This window comes from Pipistrellus hanaki, assembly GCF_964339955.1.
Source record: "Pipistrellus hanaki genome assembly, chromosome: 4".
NCBI classification, from domain to species: domain Eukaryota; kingdom Metazoa; phylum Chordata; class Mammalia; order Chiroptera; family Vespertilionidae; genus Pipistrellus; species Pipistrellus hanaki.
In genome coordinates, this window is record NC_140506.1 from 4,854,370 (window position 1) to 4,875,473 (window position 21,104).

At 31.6% G+C, this 21,104-nt stretch overlaps 1 protein-coding gene across 5 annotated transcripts in view; it reads left to right on the forward strand.

The window, feature by feature from the left end:
* NIPBL (NIPBL cohesin loading factor) overlaps window positions 1-21,104 on the forward strand; it is a 157,941-nt gene that overhangs the window by 54,590 nt on the left and 82,247 nt on the right. For 3 of the 5 annotated variants that reach the window (XM_084880551.1, XM_084880549.1, XM_084880553.1), the window contains exons 2-9: window positions 1,085-1,227; window positions 3,050-3,215; window positions 5,240-5,367; window positions 8,385-8,484; window positions 9,024-9,175; window positions 12,871-13,031; window positions 14,013-14,109; window positions 15,438-16,067. In XM_084880551.1, the coding sequence (XP_084736677.1) occupies window positions 1,164-1,227; window positions 3,050-3,215; window positions 5,240-5,367; window positions 8,385-8,484; window positions 9,024-9,175; window positions 12,871-13,031; window positions 14,013-14,109; window positions 15,438-16,067 (1,498 nt within the window). In that variant the 5' untranslated portion in view covers window positions 1,085-1,163. Of the gene's footprint in view, window positions 1-1,084; window positions 1,228-3,049; window positions 3,216-5,239; window positions 5,368-7,980; window positions 8,082-8,384; window positions 8,485-9,023; window positions 9,176-12,870; window positions 13,032-14,012; window positions 14,110-15,437; window positions 16,068-21,104 lie in introns of those variants that run through there. The other 2 variants (XM_084880550.1, XM_084880552.1) reach the window with 2 other exon arrangements.

Below are 21,104 nucleotides of genomic sequence, written 5' to 3' on the forward strand. Positions count from 1 at the left end.
CAATAAGAAAGTTTTCACACAAATATTGTTAAAGAAAAGATAAATGTTCCAAAAACCACATTACATGAGAAATTAAGATGAGAAAAATTGGGGGTCATTGAACAGAATAATGGAAAAGGTATTCAGTAATTTTATAAAATGTCCACACACACACACACACACACACACACACACACACACACACACAGTAATATAATAAAAACTGAATATGTCAACTAAGTCATTGTATGGGAATATTAAAATGTTAGCAACCCATTTCTTTCTTTGTCCTGCCTGTGTTTGTATATTATGTGATTGATTGATTGGTAAGAAGCATGCAGTGATAGGAAGATAAGTACATGAGCATTAGGAAATTATACAAGAATGAAACAAGACATGTTTCAACAAAATATTACAAAAGAATGTATAATTATTTACAAAGAACGTTGGGCAGTAAATGTTGTAAATTTGGAGTAGATTAAGGTAGAATGGCTTTTGGTTGAATTTGCATAGAGTTTCATGAGCTAATGGAAACTTGCCATGGATCTTAAAGAATTATAAGAATTGGACTAAAGTAGGGAGATAATATTATGATATAAATAACAATGAGGAAACACAGGTGGATTCAAGGTAATTTTATCAGCTTGATTGGAGAGAATGGTTTATGTAGGAAAGTAGTGAGAGACATAGCTAGCAAGTTGAGGTGAAGCTAGATTTTAATATGTTAATGATGTGCAAAGGAATTATAGTGCTTGTCAAAATTTAGTATCCTTGTCTAGTAATACAGTCTGCTGGTAACAGAGACTCTTGAGACAGATTGCTTGGATTCTAATCTTTGCTCCACAAATTACTTTAAATTTCCTGTAAATTAAGTTTCTCAGTAAAATGCAGAAAATAATAGTACTTACCTTATTTGTTTGTTGGGAGGATTAAATAAGTTATATGCAAAGCAGTATATGCAAATACAGTAAGTAGTACATGAACTATGGCTGTTGTTAAATAGGTTGAACAAATAAGAAAAGCAGAAAAGTTTATATTTTATAAGCATTTCCCTAATAATAATATATTTGATATATTACAAATAATTCTATCTTTTTCATTTTAGTGTTTGGGAAATGGGAAGTAATGACAGTTGGCACCTGAACTAAGTATTTTTATCGGCAACACCATTCCAGAACTTCAGGATGAATGGGGATATGCCCCATGTCCCCATCACTACTCTTGCGGGGATTGCAAGTCTCACAGACCGTAAGTTTGGTTAATTTATCTAATTTATGTTTTATTCTCTGTCAACAATGATTTTTAGAGGGACTACAACAAAAATTATTTGTAATGAAATAATTTTTTTTTAAGATTTTAGATTTTGAATGATAAACGTCATTATTTTCTTTGATTTATTGGCATGCATATGTAAGTAATAAAACTAGTGTAGCCAACTGCTAGTAGGTAAGACCTTACTTTATGTTTCATCCTAAGGACCCATTAGGAAGTGGTACTATGTTTTTGTTTGATGAGACCAAGCATTAAGAAAAATAAAAAATGAAGCATTGGTTTGCACGTAAGAACTGATACAAACTTTTTAAAAAGCACTTAGAGAAATGGTAACTAGAACTCCCCTTCAAAGAAAATTTGATATCCCAACTATCTTAATTTTTAGTGATGGTTATTTTGGATATCGTGCTCAGTATCTGTCTATTGGAGTTTGTCATAGATATCAGCAGCCTATTTTACTCTGAACAGTTAAATTTAAAAGAACATTGTCATTCTTTTGGGATTTATATAGTGTAACATATTTTAGGGACTTAATCTTTTGGTGGGCAACACTAATTCTTTGTCCCTGGGTAATAGTGCAGAAAGCTACCCACAATATTAATTAGTCCCTATGTCATCCTACCTGAATAAATGAAGAGAAAAAAAATTATATGAGAAGGAAGGATGGAAGGTGAGAAGTTGGCATACTTTTCTTCGTGTAGTATTATGCAACTTTTAGGGCTTTATAATAAAGGAGCTATGAGAAAATAACTTCAAGAAATATTTTTATCTGTGTTCAGTGTTCCCCAAATAATATTTTTTTGTTAATTTCCAGCAGGGTTTAGGAGGGGTAAGAGAGATAACAGACTACATCTTTGAGGTTAGGAAAGTAGCAGGCTAGTTGATGAAGTCTGACATAACAAGTAGCAGGTGGGTTTAGAATAACTCAGCTAAGAAAACTTATAAAACTGTTTAGTTTATAACTTTGTTATAGGTAAGGCATAAACTCATACAATCTACTTGAGTGCAAAATCAAATATACTACCAGGGATTTCTTTTTGTTTGTCCTCCCCATTATTTCAGCAAGTAAATTTTATTAATAGAAATTTTGTTAGTACCAATTGGAGCTAAGCAGCATGGATAGCTATACTATGTACGTAGGTGCTTAAAAATTAAGCCACATGGAAAGTACTGTAAACCATTTGTGTTCTTTTGTTTGCTTTTTAGAATAGAATGAAGAAGCAGAGAACTATTTAGGAATTTATAACTTAAAGCAAAAAACCTTAGATATTCTTCTACTCTAGAGTCCTCTTCTGCTAAAGTGAACTATTTATCTTTATATTTACTTAAGCCTTAAGATGTATGTTACTTGTCAGTCTGATGAAGAGTAAGATTTTGTTATTTGATTTCTTTATGTGAGAGTACTAGTGATACTGATAAATCTTATAAGCAAAAATAAATGAGATTCTCAGTATTTTGATGTTATTTAGTTTAAACTTTACCTTGGTCTGTTTATTTATTTATTTATTTAGTAAGTTAATAAAAATTTAAGGTAGGAAAAATCAATGCAAATATAAAGGAGCTGAATTTTATCCTCAGTGAGTAGTATAATTTATTATAGTCTAAGTGATGTTTTAGGAGTTATGTAGAGTTAATTGGAGTTCGTTGAGGGAAAGGAGGCATGTCTTTTAATAATAATCACATTGAAAAAAATGTCATGTTTATATTTATAATATTTTTAATTCCAAAATAAATATAAGCACTGAAGTGACTTATTTCAGTAACTCAATTTCTAATAATCTGATTTTATTCCAAATAGTCCTGAACCAGCTGCCTCTTCCATCCCCTTTACCTGCTACAACTACAAAGAGCCTTCTTTTTAATGCACGAATAGCAGAAGAAGTGAATTGCCTTTTGGCCTGTAGGGATGATAATTTGGTTTCACAGCTTGTCCATACCCTCAACCAGGTATCAACAGATCACATGTAAGTACAAAATAAAGTGAAAAGTTTTGTTCTGAATGAGAGAATCCTGGTTTTGCTTTTTATTTAAAAATTAGATATATAGTTTATTGTTAAATATACACTAAGTGAGAATATAGCCTCTGTGATGAAATATTAATTAGATTTAAGTAGGCCATGGTTACTTTGAGTTCTGACCCGTTTAGTTCTATAAAGATCTTTTCAATACTTTGTAATAATCTTGAGATACCAATCAAGATGGATCTGTGCAGAGGTCTAAAGTTGCCCTTGAAGGTATCTCCCTTTTTCTTGTTATTGTTAGAGTGGTTAGAATTCCCACCTACTATGGACAGTACTGCTAGCTTTATTTGGAGCAGGCATACAAGTCTTTCATGGGAAGTATAAGAAGAACTCAAGACTAACTCCATAGAAAGCTACTGCTGAATTAGGGACTGATTTTCCCAAGGATTTATTGTACAGTCTGAACAAAGGTGTGTGTTTTCACACAATAGACAATTAAAAATGATCTAAACTTAAATGATATACTTATATATAAAATTTTGCACATAAGTATACTTGTTAAATTTTCCTTTTTATTGCAAAAGCAGTACATAATTATATCTTAACAATGCAAAAGTTAAATCTCACCCTTATCCCACTACAAGTGATACTCATGAATCTTTCCATCCTTTAATTTTTTTATTTTTATTTTTAGATTTAAAGATTTATCATTTAGAGAAATGAGGATAAAGCACATGATAGTGGAAAGGTCTCTGCCATTAAATACAATACATATTTTTGGGCTAGTTTAAAACTGATAGCTCTGAAGTGAAATACTAAATGTGAATTTGCTGCTGGAGAAACTTAGAAATGATTGATAAAAATCAGAAGAATGTATAATACCAATATTTTGAATTTAGCAATGTCTAAATACTACATCATTTGTTACACCTGTACATACTTAACATTTTTCACCAAATATTTTAAGAGATAAAGGAAAACAGTACAAATATAGTTATAATTTATTTTATGGAAAGCTACTTTAAAATTGCCCTCAGAAATTTACTGAACCTCACCATTGGACACCATGTTTATAAATCGTTTTTGTTAGGTTTAATGAGAGGAACAGTAACATGCAGAATGTAAAATTTAAAATACTGAGTATATTTATCTTACATAGTTATGAATTTAATTTGCTATTCACTTTCAGGTTTATTGAAAATTGTGAATATGCTTAGCCACTGCTTTTTTTTTTCTTCCTCATGACTTTGAGAAAACAATATAAGATGAAAAAATTACATAATCTCTGGGTCTTGTCTTAATTAACGTGGCAGTCATATTTCATTCAGAAGACATTCTCAAAATGACTGACTCATATTCAGATGTAAAGGGGAAAAAATCTATTCCAACCCCAAATTCCAACTTCTGTACATAATTGTCACTTCTATACCTTATTATTATTTTTAATAGTTTATTTGATGTTTTCATTGATATCTTAGAAAGAGAGGAAGTGAGGGAGGGAGAGAGAAACATCAATCGATAGCTTTCCCCCCACACACACACCCTGACTAGGGACCGAACACGCAACCTGGGCAAGTGCTCTGACTGGGAATCAAACCAGCAACCTTTTGGTGCAAGGAATGATGCTTAACCAACAGACACATCAGCTAGGGCTATTTTGAATAGCTTAGAAATACTGTGTTCTACTTTGAAAGTGATGTGAAAATCCTTAAACTCATGGTTTCATAAAATATGTTTTGGGCTTTTTTTTTTTCCTATTTAAAATGGAAGGGGAAAAAAAGGTTGTCCTAGAAGAATCCTCCTTTGTCATTTTTTATCATTATTTCTCCCAGGAATAGCATCTTCAAAAGTCCATCAAATTATTAGACATACTTGTGTGATTTCTTTTTGTACCATAACTTTCTTGATTTTTGTTTCAGCCTTTCTGAATTTCATTTGTGAATTGCTATCTAACTAATGTAGAATAGGAAATTCTTAACCACTCAATCACAGTTTTAATTTTTGATATTTATTTTTTTCAATACCAGAGAGTTGAAAGATAATCTTGGCAGTGATGATCCAGAAGGCGACATACCAGTCTTGTTGCAGGCTGTCCTGGCAAGGAGTCCTAACGTTTTCAGGGAGAAAAGTATGCAGAACAAATATGTACAAAGTGGTGAGGTTCATAATAATTGAATTTTGGAGTATATTTTTTAATGGATCCAAATCAGAACTTGTTTAACATGTAATACTTAAATTGAAAAGCATCTCCTTTAACAGGTTAGCCTGTTGTTAGCTGTGAATGCTGCAGTTATACCTTGAATCCAGCCAAGAAACTAGATGAATGTTAATATTCTTACAGTTTAATATGCCACTAAACTTCTTGAAAATTAGACCAAGTTTAAAGTGTATTTTGTTAGATAATTTCAGAATGTATTTAGTTTATCTAAAAGATTTAGGAATTTTTGTTTTTAGAAAATTGTATAATTTGTATGAAAAGCCTTTTCATAAATCAAACAATAAAAATATTTGCAGAGCTTTTCAACATGCAGTACATGTATAAATAATTATAGCAGGTATTAGTTTTATTATTGATGGTGATTACATTTATGGGTATATAGTATTTGGTTTTATACTTCTGTTTCTTAGCAATGAAAAAAATGGGTTTATGATAAGTTATTATTAAGAAAAAACCTATTTATACTAAATATTATAAAAGTCATAAAAATATGTCCAACAGAGGTACAGTTTTTTTGTAGTCTAGGTGTACTTTTGAGTTAGGAACATTGTTCCAGTCTGAAGCTTACCGAATTTGTCAAGCCCAGATACTTGCGTGGCTCTTAAGACTAAAGTAGTCAGAAGGCAATAGTGTAGACAACTCAAGAAGATTTAATTTATTTAATTGATTAATCATATTCAAGAATATTGCCAGATTTATTGAAAGCATCTCTGTGAAGTTTCCCATTCCATCTCCTAGTTTTGTTTTAATAGTAATTACTTTGTTGATTTTGTATATTTGTGTGTGAACTGTGTTTTTAAAACAATCTCATAGTTAACTATCCATTCCCCAAAAAGAATGCCTCTGTTTAACTCATCTTGTAGCAAATCAAAGGCAGGTAAACAGGACAAGACTGTATCTTCACTGGAACTAATAAGCTAGCTTGCAGTAGTAGGAGACAGATGTGAATTGTGAAAGGAAAATTAGAATTATACTTGCTCTGGAAGAATGTTGGAATAAAAAGATAATATGGAGAGATCATTGATTGGAAGAAAGAGTAATAGGATAGGAACATTTAGTACAATATGATGTAGTAAATATGTGCTTGAATAAAGGAAATCTTCCAAGTCTGTTCATACTACATTTTGTTAACTTATACTTTTAAACATTTAATTTGGGTAGTAAATCACTAATGAAAACTCTTCTAGGAGAGGATTTACCTTTCAGTCACATTTTGTGTTTTATATTAACGTATACTTATTTTTTAGTACAAAACGTTATATTTCTCCATATCCTACTTTGTAAAAACATAAACTAGCATTTAAAAATTAATTGCATGTTATTTTTTTTCTAAGCATTTTTCAAGTCATAGTTGGCTTTAAGATATTAAAAGGCGATGCTTTCTAGGTGTAAATGATTCCTACATAGAGAAAATTTATTAATATGCAAATCATTTTATTTATACTTTTTGGGAACTTTGAGATAATCAGAAAGAACTATTAGAATTTCATTTGTCTCTTTTATTTCTAAAACAATTGCTTTCAAGCTAGTTCCAGCTTGTCCCAGTGATGACTGTTAATTCAGGTGTTGTTTTTCTAATTCCAATCTTATGGACTATTGCCCTCACTGTTTAAAAAAAAAAAAATACAGCAATAATAATTAAGGTAATTATCCCTCTCCCTCTCTGTAAAAAATCAATAAAATATATATTTTTTAAAGGTAATTAAATTATTGAATTGGAAGAAAAAGCTCAAAAGTTGGAATTTAGCCTATATACAAAGGAAAACACTTTAGTATTACTCTGCTAGACTTTGAGGTGATTTTGAGCCCTCATTTCATTCAACCACTGTCTTAGGCTAGAATCCCTTCTGTGGTATTCCTGGCAGAATGAACACATAGCTTCTGTTTCAGTGTTTCTGGTGAAAGACACTTTTCACATCAATAACAGGAAGTGAAATTTGGGAATATAATGTGATGTTTGAAGCTCCCAAAAAGATAGGCTATGCATATCATAAGAAAGTTCAGGGTTAATGAAAGGTTTTATCTTTGATTTTCAAATGTCTAAATAATTCAGTTTTTCTTATCTTCTAAATAACAAAGTGACATTTGTGTAACAATTGAAGGAACAGTGTCCAGCTTGAAAAGAAATTTGAGAATCTGAAAGCTACCCCTACATTTTCTCTCATTAATCAAATATTTATTTAATCCTTAATATGTGGCAAAGAACTATTATAGAAGAAAGAATAGGATCATTCTGTTCTGCATCAAAAGATTTTCAGATGGATTGTAGCAGCTAATTGGGCCCCTAAATAAAATACTTTAAAAAACCTAAGACTGAAATTAAAAAATAATAATTTAAAAAAATTTTAAAAACCTACATCTGAATCATAACGAAACATATAATTAAGCTCCAAAGGATGGGAGATGTATATAAAAAGTAATCCATTTAATAGGAAACCACCCAAAGACCTATTGTAGAAGGAAGTGTGTAATATTTGATAAGGGGTTAGAGTGGCTTTTTAAAAAAATTTAATACCATTAGTTTTTTGTTTTTGTTTTTTATTGATTTCAGAGAGAAAGGGAGAGGGAGAGAGAAACATCAGTGATGAGAGAGAATCATTGATTGGCTGCTTCGTGTACACCGCACATTGAGGATCAAGCCCACAACCCAAGTATGTGCCCTTGGCTGGAATTGAATCTGGGACCCTTCAGTCCGCAGGCCAGGCCGACTCTATCCACTGAATCAAACCGCCTAGGGCTAGAGCGACTTCTAAAAGTTCTTTTCAAATTCTAAGGCTAAATGATGGGACTTTTAAGCAAGTAAAAATTTTTTAAATTTTAAATTTAATCTGTTCTTAGATTAATTGCATAGTAAAAGGATATTTATGTTTTTGAAAGAACAACCAATTTAAATCATTTTAAGGCAATTTCTAGAAGAAAATAATATGTTTACCATCTTTGTGTGTGTTGTTTAGGAATGATGATATCTCAATATAAACGTTCTCAGAATTCCATGCACAGTAGTCCTGCATCTTCCAATTATCAACAAACCACTATCTCACATAGCCCCTCCAGGTAATTTATATAACGTCTTCTATGTTGAATATGCTTGTGTATATACATACATTTAGGTGATGGTGAATTGTATGTAGTTAAGAAAATAAAATGCTTAGTCTTAAATATTAACCCATATGAACATTTTCCTTATAATGTTATATGTGGAAATGCTGTAATATACTGATTGAAGTAGCTATCGTTTTTAGTAACTTGATTTAATTCAGACAAAATAATGTGTTAAAATAACCAATGTGTTTTAGCTAAATAAGAAAATTTATGGAGTTGAACTTGGGCAGCATGGCTTTATATACCTTAAATAGATGGATATTTTTATGCAAGTAAAATAAATGAATTATCTCAATTTTTTCAAACTATTGTTACTCAGATTATGATTTGTGAATGTTTTTGGTATATCTGACTATTTTCAAATTTTTTCTGTTTGCATAGGTTGTATTTTAGATAAATTAGAATTTGGAAAATTGTATGACAGTGAAATTTCAAGGAATAGCATGTTTATTTTGTTTCCTTATATTGTTTATTTGGATTTTGGGTTTTAGCCGGTTTGTGCCACCACAGACAAGCTCTGGGAACAGATTTATGCCACAACAAAATAGCCCAGTGCCTAGTCCATATGCCCCACAAAGCCCTGCAGGATACATGCCATATTCCCATCCTTCAAGTTACACAACACATCCACAGATGCAGCAAGGTAAGAAAGTCAGTTGTTTATTTAAAGAGAATACCTGTTACTTCAAGCAAATTCATTTCTTTTATATTTTCTAAAACAAAAACTAAACTATACTGCATACTTACCAATAAACATTATTCTTAAGATATGGATTTACATTATTTTTAAAATATGTGTAACATTTATCATTTGGAAATTCATTTGGAAGATAAAAGGATCAGTGTCATTTTGACACTCTGGGTTAAATTTTTCATACAACTGAGTATATCTCGTTATGAAATTAGGAACTGCTTTATTATTGACCTTTTTACATGGCACTAAGCCAAAGAAAATTTACATTTTAATTGACGAAGTATATAGTGTGAAAATTTTACTATAAAGTAAATATAGTACAAGAAGAGGAAAATTAGTAATCTTAGGTCAAAAACTTCTGGGATTAGATTACTAGTTCTCAGTTGAAGGCAAATGTTGATATATGATGTCTTTTTATAAGGTTATATTGCATTAGTATGTATGAAATGGCTTCTAAGTGATTTCTAATTAGTATACATTTTTTGGAGAGAACCCCCTCAGCAACAAGTATTATAAATTTTTGCCCTTAAATACATCTGTTAAAAAGATGGAAATTCTCCTATATAAACACCAACTGTAATCGTTTATCCTAAAATTATTAAGAATAGCTCTATTTTATCATCTAGTCTGCATTCAATTTTTTAATTAAATTATTATCTGTGTACATATACCATTGCCCCCCCCATACATGCCCTCCCTCCCCAGAGTTTCATTTCTACATGATAATTTTCTTGTCATTCATAACACTTATCTTCTTTTTCCCCTCTAAATCACCTAAGGATATTTTTATTGAATTTTATTTCTATTTTTATTTTTTTAAGAGAAAGGAAAAGGAAGAGAGAGAAAGAGAAGTATTGATATGAAAGAGAAACATTGATCAATTACCTCCTGTATTCTCCCCAACCGGGGATGGAAAATCTAAGAAAGTAAAGAGTTATGCCATCTTCCTGGATGGAAAAACTCATGGTAAAGATTGGAATTTTTTTTCAAATCTATAAATTTAATGCCACACTAATAAAAATACCAAGTAGGGGTTTTTATGCAATTTATGCTGCCTCTAAAAATCTATTTGAAAAAATAAAAATTCAAGAATAGGTAAGATAATTTTGTAATGGAATGAGATATAGCTTGAGCTAGTAGAAATCAAGATTTATTGTAATATTGGTCAAGGCATTGAAGAGCAGAACATCTCGAAATGGAATTTGATAAAGAGCTTAGGAACATACTCATGAACAAATGGGATGTAATACATATTGTATTATTTCTTAAAGGAGAAAGAATGGTATTTTACTAAATGATACTTAGGCAGTTATTCATATGAAAAAAAGTAAAATTGGAATTTCTATCTCACACCACACATGGAGCTAAATTTTATATGAATTAAAGACCTAAGTGTGAAAAAAGAAAACTGTAAAACTTAAAAATAAAATATAGGAAACTATTTTTAAGATTTTATATTAAGAAGGGATTCTGAATGGCCAACACCTATGAAAAGATGCTTGGCTTAACTGTTAATCAAGAATGCAGATGTAAGTGACAGAAATTGTTGGCAAGGATATAGAGCAGTAGGAACTGTTATATACCACCAGTGGTCTACAAATGGACATAATAATTTGGAAAGCTATTGGTTAATATTCGGTAGGATTTTTAAATGGACAGACCCAGCCCCAGCCGGTGTGGCTCAGTTGGTTGGGCATCATCCCATGCATCTAAAGGTTGCGGGTTCCATTCCCTGTCAGAACGCATGCCCAGGTGGCAGGTTTCATCCCTGCTCAGGGTGTGTACTGAAGGCAACCAATTAGACGTTTCTCTCCTTTCCTCTCCCTCTCCTCTCTCTCTTTTTGCCTTCTTCTCTATCTAAAATCAATAAAAAACATTTTTTTAAATGGATATAGTCAGCAATTTCAGTTCTTGATACATTTGTAAAACACAAAAAAGGTCATATACAAGAATGTACATTACAGCATTATGACAACAAAAAGCAGTCTAATCATCTAACATACGAATGGATGAATTGCCTGCCTGGTATGGTTCAGTGGTTGAGTGTCAATCTACGAACCAGGAGGTCATGTTTCAATTTCTCGCCAGGGCAAGTGTCAGGGTTGTGGGCTCCATCCCCAGTAGGGGGCATGCAGGAGGCAGCCGATCAAAGATCCTCTCTCATCATTGATGTTTCTGTCCCTCCCTCTTCCTTCCTCTCTGAAATAAAAAAATAAAGAATGAATTAATTATGTATATTATTCAGAATATATATATTTGAAAATGAATGAATTTAAAACTACATGTATAAAACTGGGTAAATTTCAAAATAATATTGAAGTTAAAAGCAGGTAACAGAAGGATATATAGATATACCACTTATGTAAAGTCATAATGTGCAAAGCAATGTTAGATATTATTTAGGAATACATTCATAGCAAAGATGTAAAGAAATAGGTAGAGTGAACTCTGAAATATGTTACTTTTAGAATGGAAGGTGAAGGGAATAGAAAAGAATATCCTGATGTATGGAGGCCTTCAGTTATATCTAATGATTTGCATCTTTTCAAAAATGCATTTATGTGCCACTTAACAGTGGGGATGCTTTCTAAGAAATGCACTACTAGGCCATTTCATCATCGAGTGTATTTACAAAAACTTGGATTGTGTAGCCTACTATTTACCTAAGCTATGTGGTATAGCCTATTGCTCGTAGAGGCCCAATGCATGAATTCATGCACTGTGGGGTCCAGCCGGCCTGCCCCGATGGGGGGCAATGGGAGCCTTGCCAGCGGTGGGGAGGAGTTATGGGAGGTTGGCTGGCCCCGCCCCCAATAAGAGTGTGGGGGCTGATCAGGGGTGGGCCCAACCACGGGGATGGGCCGAGGGAGGATGGGGGCAATCTGGGCCCCTATCTTGGCCAGTTGGCTGCCACAGTGCACATCATAGAGACTATTCATTCCAGTCATTCCAACTTTCCAGTCACTAGGCTTTTCTATATATACCGGAGACCTGGTGCACGGATCCGTTGAAAAGAAATTAATTAGAAGAAATATTTTAGAGGTTGGGGGGGAACCGTGGTAGATTGGCCGACCGCTGGGGAGGGACCATGGGATGTTGGTTCCAAAGCATGTCCTGCCCATCTCGCTCAGTCCCCATCCACCAGAACCCAGCAGCAAGCTAACCTACCAGCAGAGCATCTGTCCAGGTGGTCAGTGTGATTGGTGAAATGGTCAAGCAAACACTTGGACATTTAGCATGTTAGGCTTTTATTATATAGGAGAGGTGATAAATATGGGTTTGTTTACAGCAGCATCACCACAAACATGTAAGTAATGCTTTTCACTGCAACATTATGATGGTTACAATATTACAACATCACTAGGTGATAAGGAATTTTTCAGCTCTATTATGTAATCTTATGGAACCATCATCATATATGCTGTCCTTTGTTAATTGAAACCACCTTATGGGTGCATGTCTGTAGATCTGAATTATATGTAATAGTGTTAAGATTTGATCAGGCTCTGAAGAGTTAGTACATGAGTGCTCATTGAATTATTATCTATAATTTATGTATGTTTAAAATATTTCTTGTGAACAATTATTGTCCTCTAAGAATTTTAACAGTTTATAAAGCTTTTTTTTTATTATTCTTATTTCAGCATCGGTATCAAGTCCCATTGTTGCAGGTGGTTTGAGAAACTTACATGATAATAAAGTTTCTGGTCCATTGTCTGGCAGTTCAGCTAATCATCATGGTGATAATCCTAGACATGGCTCAAGTGACGACTACCTACACATGGTGCACAGGCTAAGTAGTGACGTATGTAATATATTAGTTGTAATTAAGGTAATAAAGTAGTTCTAATATTTGTTTCATAACCTGGTGCTTTAATTCCATAATTTTAAGGATAGCTACTGTATATCAAGGATTATGCTAGGTCTGAGAATCTAGCTATGAACAGTATGGTTCCAGTACGTAACCACAGAGCTTAGTCTAGAGCTGGGTTGTTAAAACTGGCCAATATTCTGACTTACAAACTAAAAATGGTTTTTATATTTTCAAAAAGTTTGCAATAAACAATAACAAAAAACATTATGTGACAGAAACTATATGTGGCCCAAAAACCTAATGTATTTATCAGTCTGTTTCTTTACAGAAAACATTTGCTAACTCTTGGTCTAGAAATTAAGGTTCTTAATGTAAATAGAAGTATAATTTTACTTTTAAATATATGCTCACACAAAAATGTTCTCTTAAATAAAGAACCATACTTATTAGTACTTACATATTTTTCCCCTCTAAGACCTTTATAAAACTTTTCCCTTAGAATTTAATTATTCCTTTGTTTAATTTAATTCTTCAATGTAATTGTTACTTTGATGATGATAAAATATTCCACATTATGGAAATTTGACTTGTTATTGTTTTGGTGGTATTATCACAAAAGTTACATGTATCTAAGGTAATACCAGAGATGACAGTGGATGCTGCTCTCAAGAAATTTACGCCTGCTAGGGTGTTCACAGCTCCTTTTGTAGAAATAGTAAACAAAAGCGGAGTGTACTAGTAATACCCGTTTTCTTATCCATTGCCATGCGTAGGCTGTTGATTCTTTTGGATACACTTTCAATTCTTCTAAGATATACCACGAAGAAAACAGGAAAGTGCAGAAGAATTATGCTTTTGAATTGGTACCAACACTTTACCTGTCAGTAATTTATGTCTTTTATTGGTTCTCTTTAAGATTTCTATAAAGCTTCTTCTATCATTCAAGATACAAATTTTATACTCTATTCTTAGGATGGAGATTCTTCAACGTTGAGGAATGCTGCATCTTTTCCATTGAGATCTCCACAGTCAGTATGCTCCCCTGCTGGAAGTGATGGAACTCCTAAAGGTATTATTGTAACTAAAATTTCTGTCAGCATTTCGTGTTTCAAGTTAATTATAACAACTCAAGCATTGTAATTCAGAATACCAAAAACTATTTTCTTGTTTTTCATTTATTGGGGGAAAAATAAATCGTACCCCCTATAAACTATTGATAGTGTTTTTAGATATATACAATATCATTCTCACTGGATTTTGAAAGCGTTAACTGGAGAACAAGATTTATATCCAGTGATCTTTACAAATCACAAACTTCTTACCTCACTTAAACACTTGAAATTATCCATCAGCTTTCTCTATCCTCCCCACTCCAGCCACATACCCCACAAAAAAAAACCTTATTTCACATTGAATATACCATTTTTCTCATTTCTTTCATGGATTTTTTTTCTTAAATAACTCCTCTCTCTGCTCTCTTATTTCTCAAGATTTCCATTAGTAGACTTAATCTTTCACTGTACTTTTTTTTATTAACTATCTTACTCAATTTTGGTATCATTGTTGACTACTTTCCCTAACAGGATTCCCAAATCAGATTTATGTATCATGGAAACCATTTAAATATTTATATGCTTAAATAGTAAAATCTTAATTTAAGACAAGTCTAGGTTTCAGTTATTTTTATAAAAGCACTTGCATTTTAACCAATTTTTATAATTTCCTATGGATTTTAAAACTTAATAAATATTCTAATGACAAGAAATATATTGTATACATTATTCAGATAAAATCATGCTTTCATTTCTGAAATATAACGATGCTATTTTCCTTCATCAGTTAGTTAACTAAAAGTTTTACATTTAATTAGCATCTTAAAACCTCTTATATCATATAGCATTTGTTAATTTAATGGTATACTTGCTTGAAATTAAACTTGCATAGTTTTCTAATAAGAAACTAAAACTAAACTTGCATAGTTTTCTAATAAGAAACTAAAGAGAGAATGATGTTAAGTGGAGAGACAAAGAGAAGACCATATAAATGCATGAATCAATACTTTACCAACAGTTTGTGAAGTTAATGAAGACTAATTGTAATTTTTCCCACTTAATTTTCTTGTATACATAAGTATTCAATTGACTGTAGTGACAAAATTAGAAATAATACTGGTGTGGGAAATGATAGCCATACCTCGATTGAAACCTGGATCATCTCCCAGTAAGCTACCAGACCATAGTGGGACAAGTCTTTATAGGCTTCCTTTTGTAACTAAGTAGCTTGGATTAGATAATTTCCTAATACTTTTTCTAGCATCATATATTGTTTCTATCACAATATAAGAAAATGTAAAATTAGCATAATTATTCATTTCTGCCTGTTGAATTGTTTTTCTAGGGTCAAGACCACCATTAATCCTACAATCTCAGCAGCCTCTACCTTGTTCGTCACCTCGAGATGTTCCACCAGATATCTTGCTAGATTCTCCAGAAAGAAAACAAAAGAAGCAAAAGAAAATGAAATTAGGCAAGGATGAAAAAGACCAGAATGAGAAAGCTGCAATGTATGACATCATTAGTTCTCCATCCAAGGACTCTACTAAGCTCACATTAAGACTTTCTCGTGTAAGGTCTTCAGACATGGATCAGCAAGACGATATGCTTTCTGGTATGGAAAATAGCAATGTTTCAGAAAATGATATTCCTTTTAATGTGCAGTACCCAGGACAGACTTCAAAAACACCCATTACTCCACAGGATGTAAACTGCCCACTAAATGCTGCTCAGTGTTTGTCGCAGCAAGAACAAACAGCATTCCTTCCAGCAAATCAAGTGCCTGTTTTACAACAGAACACTTCAGTTGCTACCAAACAGCCCCAGACTTCTGTGGTACAGAATCAGCAACAGGTATCACAACAGGGACCTATATATGATGAAGTGGAATTGGATGCATGGGCTGAAATTGAGCGAATAGAAAGAGAATCAGCTATTGAAAGGGAGCGCTTTTCAAAAGAAGTTCAAGATAAAGGTAAAATAAACTCAATACTTCTTACTCTGGGCAAATATTACAATATCAGAAAAGTATTTTTAAGTTACTCTTATTTTCCTCATTATAGTTTATAATTCTTTGTGTGTCTTTTCTGTCTTATTTTCATTACTAATGCTTGTACCTCAAAATAACTTAATTTCATTTTTATCTGCAACGACTGAGATTTGGTAAGTCTATATTACAGATCCATCACCTGTTATGTACCAAGTGATTTTATCAGTGTTTGTCTACTAAAGTGAACATTAGCATTTCTATATCACATGCATTTTTCACAAATTAGGTTAATACAGGTTTGTATCATCGCCTTTTTTTATTTGCTTAATCAAGGTATTTTGAATCAGTCGCTTAAAAAAAGTTTGTATGTATGCTTATTATACAACTAGAGTCCCGATGCACAAAATTCATGCAAGGAGCTCAGCCCTTGAAGGTCATCCAAAAGGTCATTTGGCTATCCAGTCTAATTAGCATATTAACACTTTTATTTTTATAGATTAGATGTTTTATGTGGTTTTTACTTCTATCATCTTCATTATGTGACTTTTTTAATAAAATTATTAAAAGAGTTTTAAGTTAATATTAAATAACAAACCTTCAGGATCAAAGATCTTTTGTTTGTGATTACAGATAAGTATTCCCTTTTGTCTGACCTAGTATATTAGGATGAGTTTCAAGACACATGGTCTATGAGTGGACTTTCGTTGCTGCTTACTAAATAATTATCAAATGAAAGCTCCCTGTTAAGTTCTTGATTTCTTTAAGAGAAATTAGTAAATTAGAAATTAGTAAGTTTATGAATTTGCTGTCTTTACATGTCAGCTTTTAAATACCTCATTACCCAAATCAAAGCATACTTTATTATTTACTTTTATACTTACTAATATTCTAGATAGATAAGGTTATATTTTCTCAGTAATTATAAAATAAAACAATGTTGAGAAGATCTCATTTTTAGATGTAATTTCTTTCGTAAGTGACAGGATTATTTCTAGATAATTGTGTTCCTATACTAAGAAACATACTGAAGATTTATTTTATATTTCCTATCATGATGGCTTTTTAAAATGTTATTGCAAAAATAGACTATAGTAACTGTTGTATTATAATGTTTTCTAAATATAGAAATCACAGTTCAGTGCAAGTAAAGAGAATGCTAGAAATTTTCATTTTATTGACTAGGGAACTGGGATGATTTTTTTTTTTTTTAACTAGTAAATCGTTGATGTGAAGGATGAAATAAAAGTGTTTGCTTGTACTTCCCCTTTGTTTAGTGGTGTGGAGTTCAGGAAATAAATATATTATGGGCGTTCCAAAATATATCTCCTATAGTCTCTTATAAAAGTATATGCATGTCAAATGAAGAGAGTAGTAATATTCAGCTTCTCTTGATAATATTAACATACTCCAAAGTCCTGAATTCTATGACCAGTTTTGCAGAAAACAGAATTGTAATTTCTTGACCAAGAATTATTCTTGAGGACTGAATTCTTTTGTATGATATTTTATTTAATGGGTATTTTTGGAAAGTTGAGTATAATTTTTCAAGTGATTTTTTAAAATTGTTCGTAGGAACAAAATAAGAAATGCTGGACTTTTGGTTGTTGTTTTTTACCTTTCCTGAACTTTTATTTTATCCTATTTGTTGAAGCCAAAGATTTTACATATAAAACTTGAATGAAAATAAGGATAGTACATAGGGCTAATTGACTTTTAGCAAACTTATTTTAGACCATTAACTTATCTTAGGGGAGAATAGCAAAAGCAATAAACAGCATACTGTTCTTTCAAAAGCTTTTATAATAGGTATTTTACTTTTAATTATCTAATTAACTTATAGGAAATATAATTGAAAAGTTAAAGGAGCCAGAGTTGACATAGAATTTTGAGCTCTGTAAGTTGAGTTACAGAGGTATCTGGTACTATAGGATTAAAGGGAAAAAAATGTTTATTAGAGATATCTGATTTTTAATTTTATTTAGATGAATTTAATATGTATGTTTTCCCAAATTGGTTATGCTGATTTTGATGACCTCATATTAGTGTTGACATTTCTAACTTCTTTCTGAACGCCATGTTCCCATTATTTCCTGGCTTTATTTGAAAACCTTTGAAATTTAGGTACTACCTAGCACCTTTGATTTGAACCATGTCATTTTGTATTTAGTTTCTGAGTTGTGTGATGGGATAGTGTTTTATATATAAGAAAGTTATCTTGAGATTTTTTAGAAAGATTAAATGTTTGATATGTTGTTCCACAATTGCAGGTGAGATCATAAATAAAACCAAATTTTCTGAAGTGGTTAGTTTTAGTCAGCCCTTGAGAGATTAAACATTTTTTGAAATGAATTTATCACTAGTAACTACTACACTTTAGGACTAAATTATAAAATTGCTAGTTACTATACTCTAAAGTTGGACATTGAGAACTTTTTTATATTATAACTATTGTATTGGTGGTGGTAAGGAGAGAAAAAAACTGCTTTGGTCTACTGAGAGCTCTACTTTAGGTTCTGAACTTGTTTCTATTATATTCATGTGTTACGAGAGAAGCATTCACTTCCATAGACCAGAAATATAAAAATCTGTATCTTGTAATATTAGAAATATGATTTGATAATTGTGAAATTTGATAAGAGGAATAAACTACTCTCAATAAATATTCACCTAGTATGTAGAACCTAATGTACCACACATGTCTTCTGTTCCACACATAAACACTTTTCTGGCTGCTGGATATTTATTTCCCTTTGTCCTGTTCTCTCTTATATGATTAGTCTTATATACACTGATAGGTTAACTCTCTGTAACTTAATCTTTTATAGTATTCTTAAAGGACCCCTTTCTCAGTCTTTTACTCATATATTAACATCTGTAATTACATAAATTAAAATGTAAAGACTATTCATCTTTGCTTCTGAAATAACCTACCATAGGCATTAATATCTCCTTCATGTGCTGAAAATTCCTGCTTTCTTTTGTCAAAGAGGGGTTTCTTTGTTTATCTTTGCCTAATTTCATCTTTTCCCAAGGTCCACTTTCCATGTTAGCAAGTATAAGGAATGGCCTAGCTATACTAATTTTTTTTATCATATTATAATATTCTTGCACTGTGACCCTCATAAGAAGTAAATTACTACCTACTGTCATTTGAAATAAGAGACTGGGATTTTGAATATAAATAGGGCAATTAACCACTGTTAATTATACTGTGGTTTAAGGGTGCATGCTTTCATTTTTCATAATGGGCTACTATGTGTATAATTGTTGTGATTCCTAATTTAAGTGCTTTTAGTTATATGGAGTAGATTTAAGCAAGTGTTATACTTTGTTTCGTATAAGCATAATATGGATCTTATTTTCAGAATATTAGCATTTGGATGACAAGTGGTGCTGGTCTAAGCATTTTCTTCAGGATTATGTACATTCTGATAGCTAATCTTACGGTTCCCAATGCTAAACAGGGCTTAACAATAATCAGCGTACCAAATATTAAAATTATTCTTCATAGAGATGGTTTTCCATCATTAGATGAAGGTTATGATGTATGAAGATTGATAATAAAAGTGGATAGACAAAAATAACCTATGCAGATTCAGAGCCACTTTACAAGAATAAGTTCATGGACGGCAAACTGCGGCTCGCGAGCCACATGAGGCTCTTTGGCCCCTTGAGTGTGGCTCTTCCACAAAATACCATGACCTAGGCTAGTCTATTTTGAAGAAGTGGCGTTAGAAGAAGTTTAAAAAATTTGGCTCTCAAAAGGAATTTCAATCTTTGTACTGTTGATATTTGGCTCTGTTGACTAATGAGTTTGCCGACCACTGTTGAAACGGAATTAGATCAATTGAATCAGAACCTGCATGTTTTTAATGTGTCCAAGAATCCTTGCAGCAGTAATGGAATTTTTCACAGTTTTACAAAAGAGGTGCCTACTGTGCAATAGTTGAAAAATTAAAACTTTCTATTTAGCAAAGTTTATGCATAGTGCAGCAAATTATCAGATCTTTCCCAATCTTAATGTTACTCTTATGCAAATGCTTTCATAAGTTTTTGTTATAAATAATTACAACATCTATAGTTTAAGATAACTAAATCAAACATGGTAACTTCTTTGAAATTAAACTATTTGCTAAATAGGTTAATAATGTATAAATGCTTAAGTATTTTGTAATTCTTTAAAATTTAGCCTTCAAGGTATTTTAATGTTCTCCTGAAAGACAGATTGCTCATATTAATAAAAGCATGAGCCATGGATTTCTTGAGAAATCTTCAGATGCCTGAGACTTATGTCATAGTTTTAAGAACTTTCACAAAGCATATTTTTTGAAAAATGTAAAAAATTTAGGTTATACTAGATTTAAATTTTAATTTCTAGATTCCTATTATAAACATTTAAGGATTAAGTAGAATGTGATAAAGCATCCTATTTATGAGGTAATTATCTGTTGTGCCCTATGATAAAATATAAAGATTATTTTGTGGCAGAACATTTAAAAATAAAATTCTGTAAATATAAATTAATTATTCTGAGTATTGTTTTTAGTTATTGATGCAAAAAGCTTCATATAATACTTATAATTAATATACTTATAATTTTAATTAATATACTTATAATTTTACCAGATTAACTAGGGAAAACAGTCTAAGGATAATATACTTATTATCATTATTATTATTATTATCATCATCTATAGTTTTGCAAATGGAATATATGTGATGGTAGATTTGACTTCTGAATAACTGAAAAAGCAGAATGACGTTGTTCTACAAAATTATCAACAAATATCTGAAGTAAATTTTACTGGTATTTGATAAGATTTAAACTGGATGAATTTCTTCTAACTTTGAAAACAAAATGATGGAACCTTTGGTGTATAAAAGCAGTATTGCCATTAAAAAAAGTTTTCAGAACTTAATTCCCTAACGATAAGGGGCTGTGTTTTAGTGTCCATTTTGACTTTAGCCTTGTCATACTGATTTCTTTAAATGATATTGTATCACATTAATGAATATATAAAA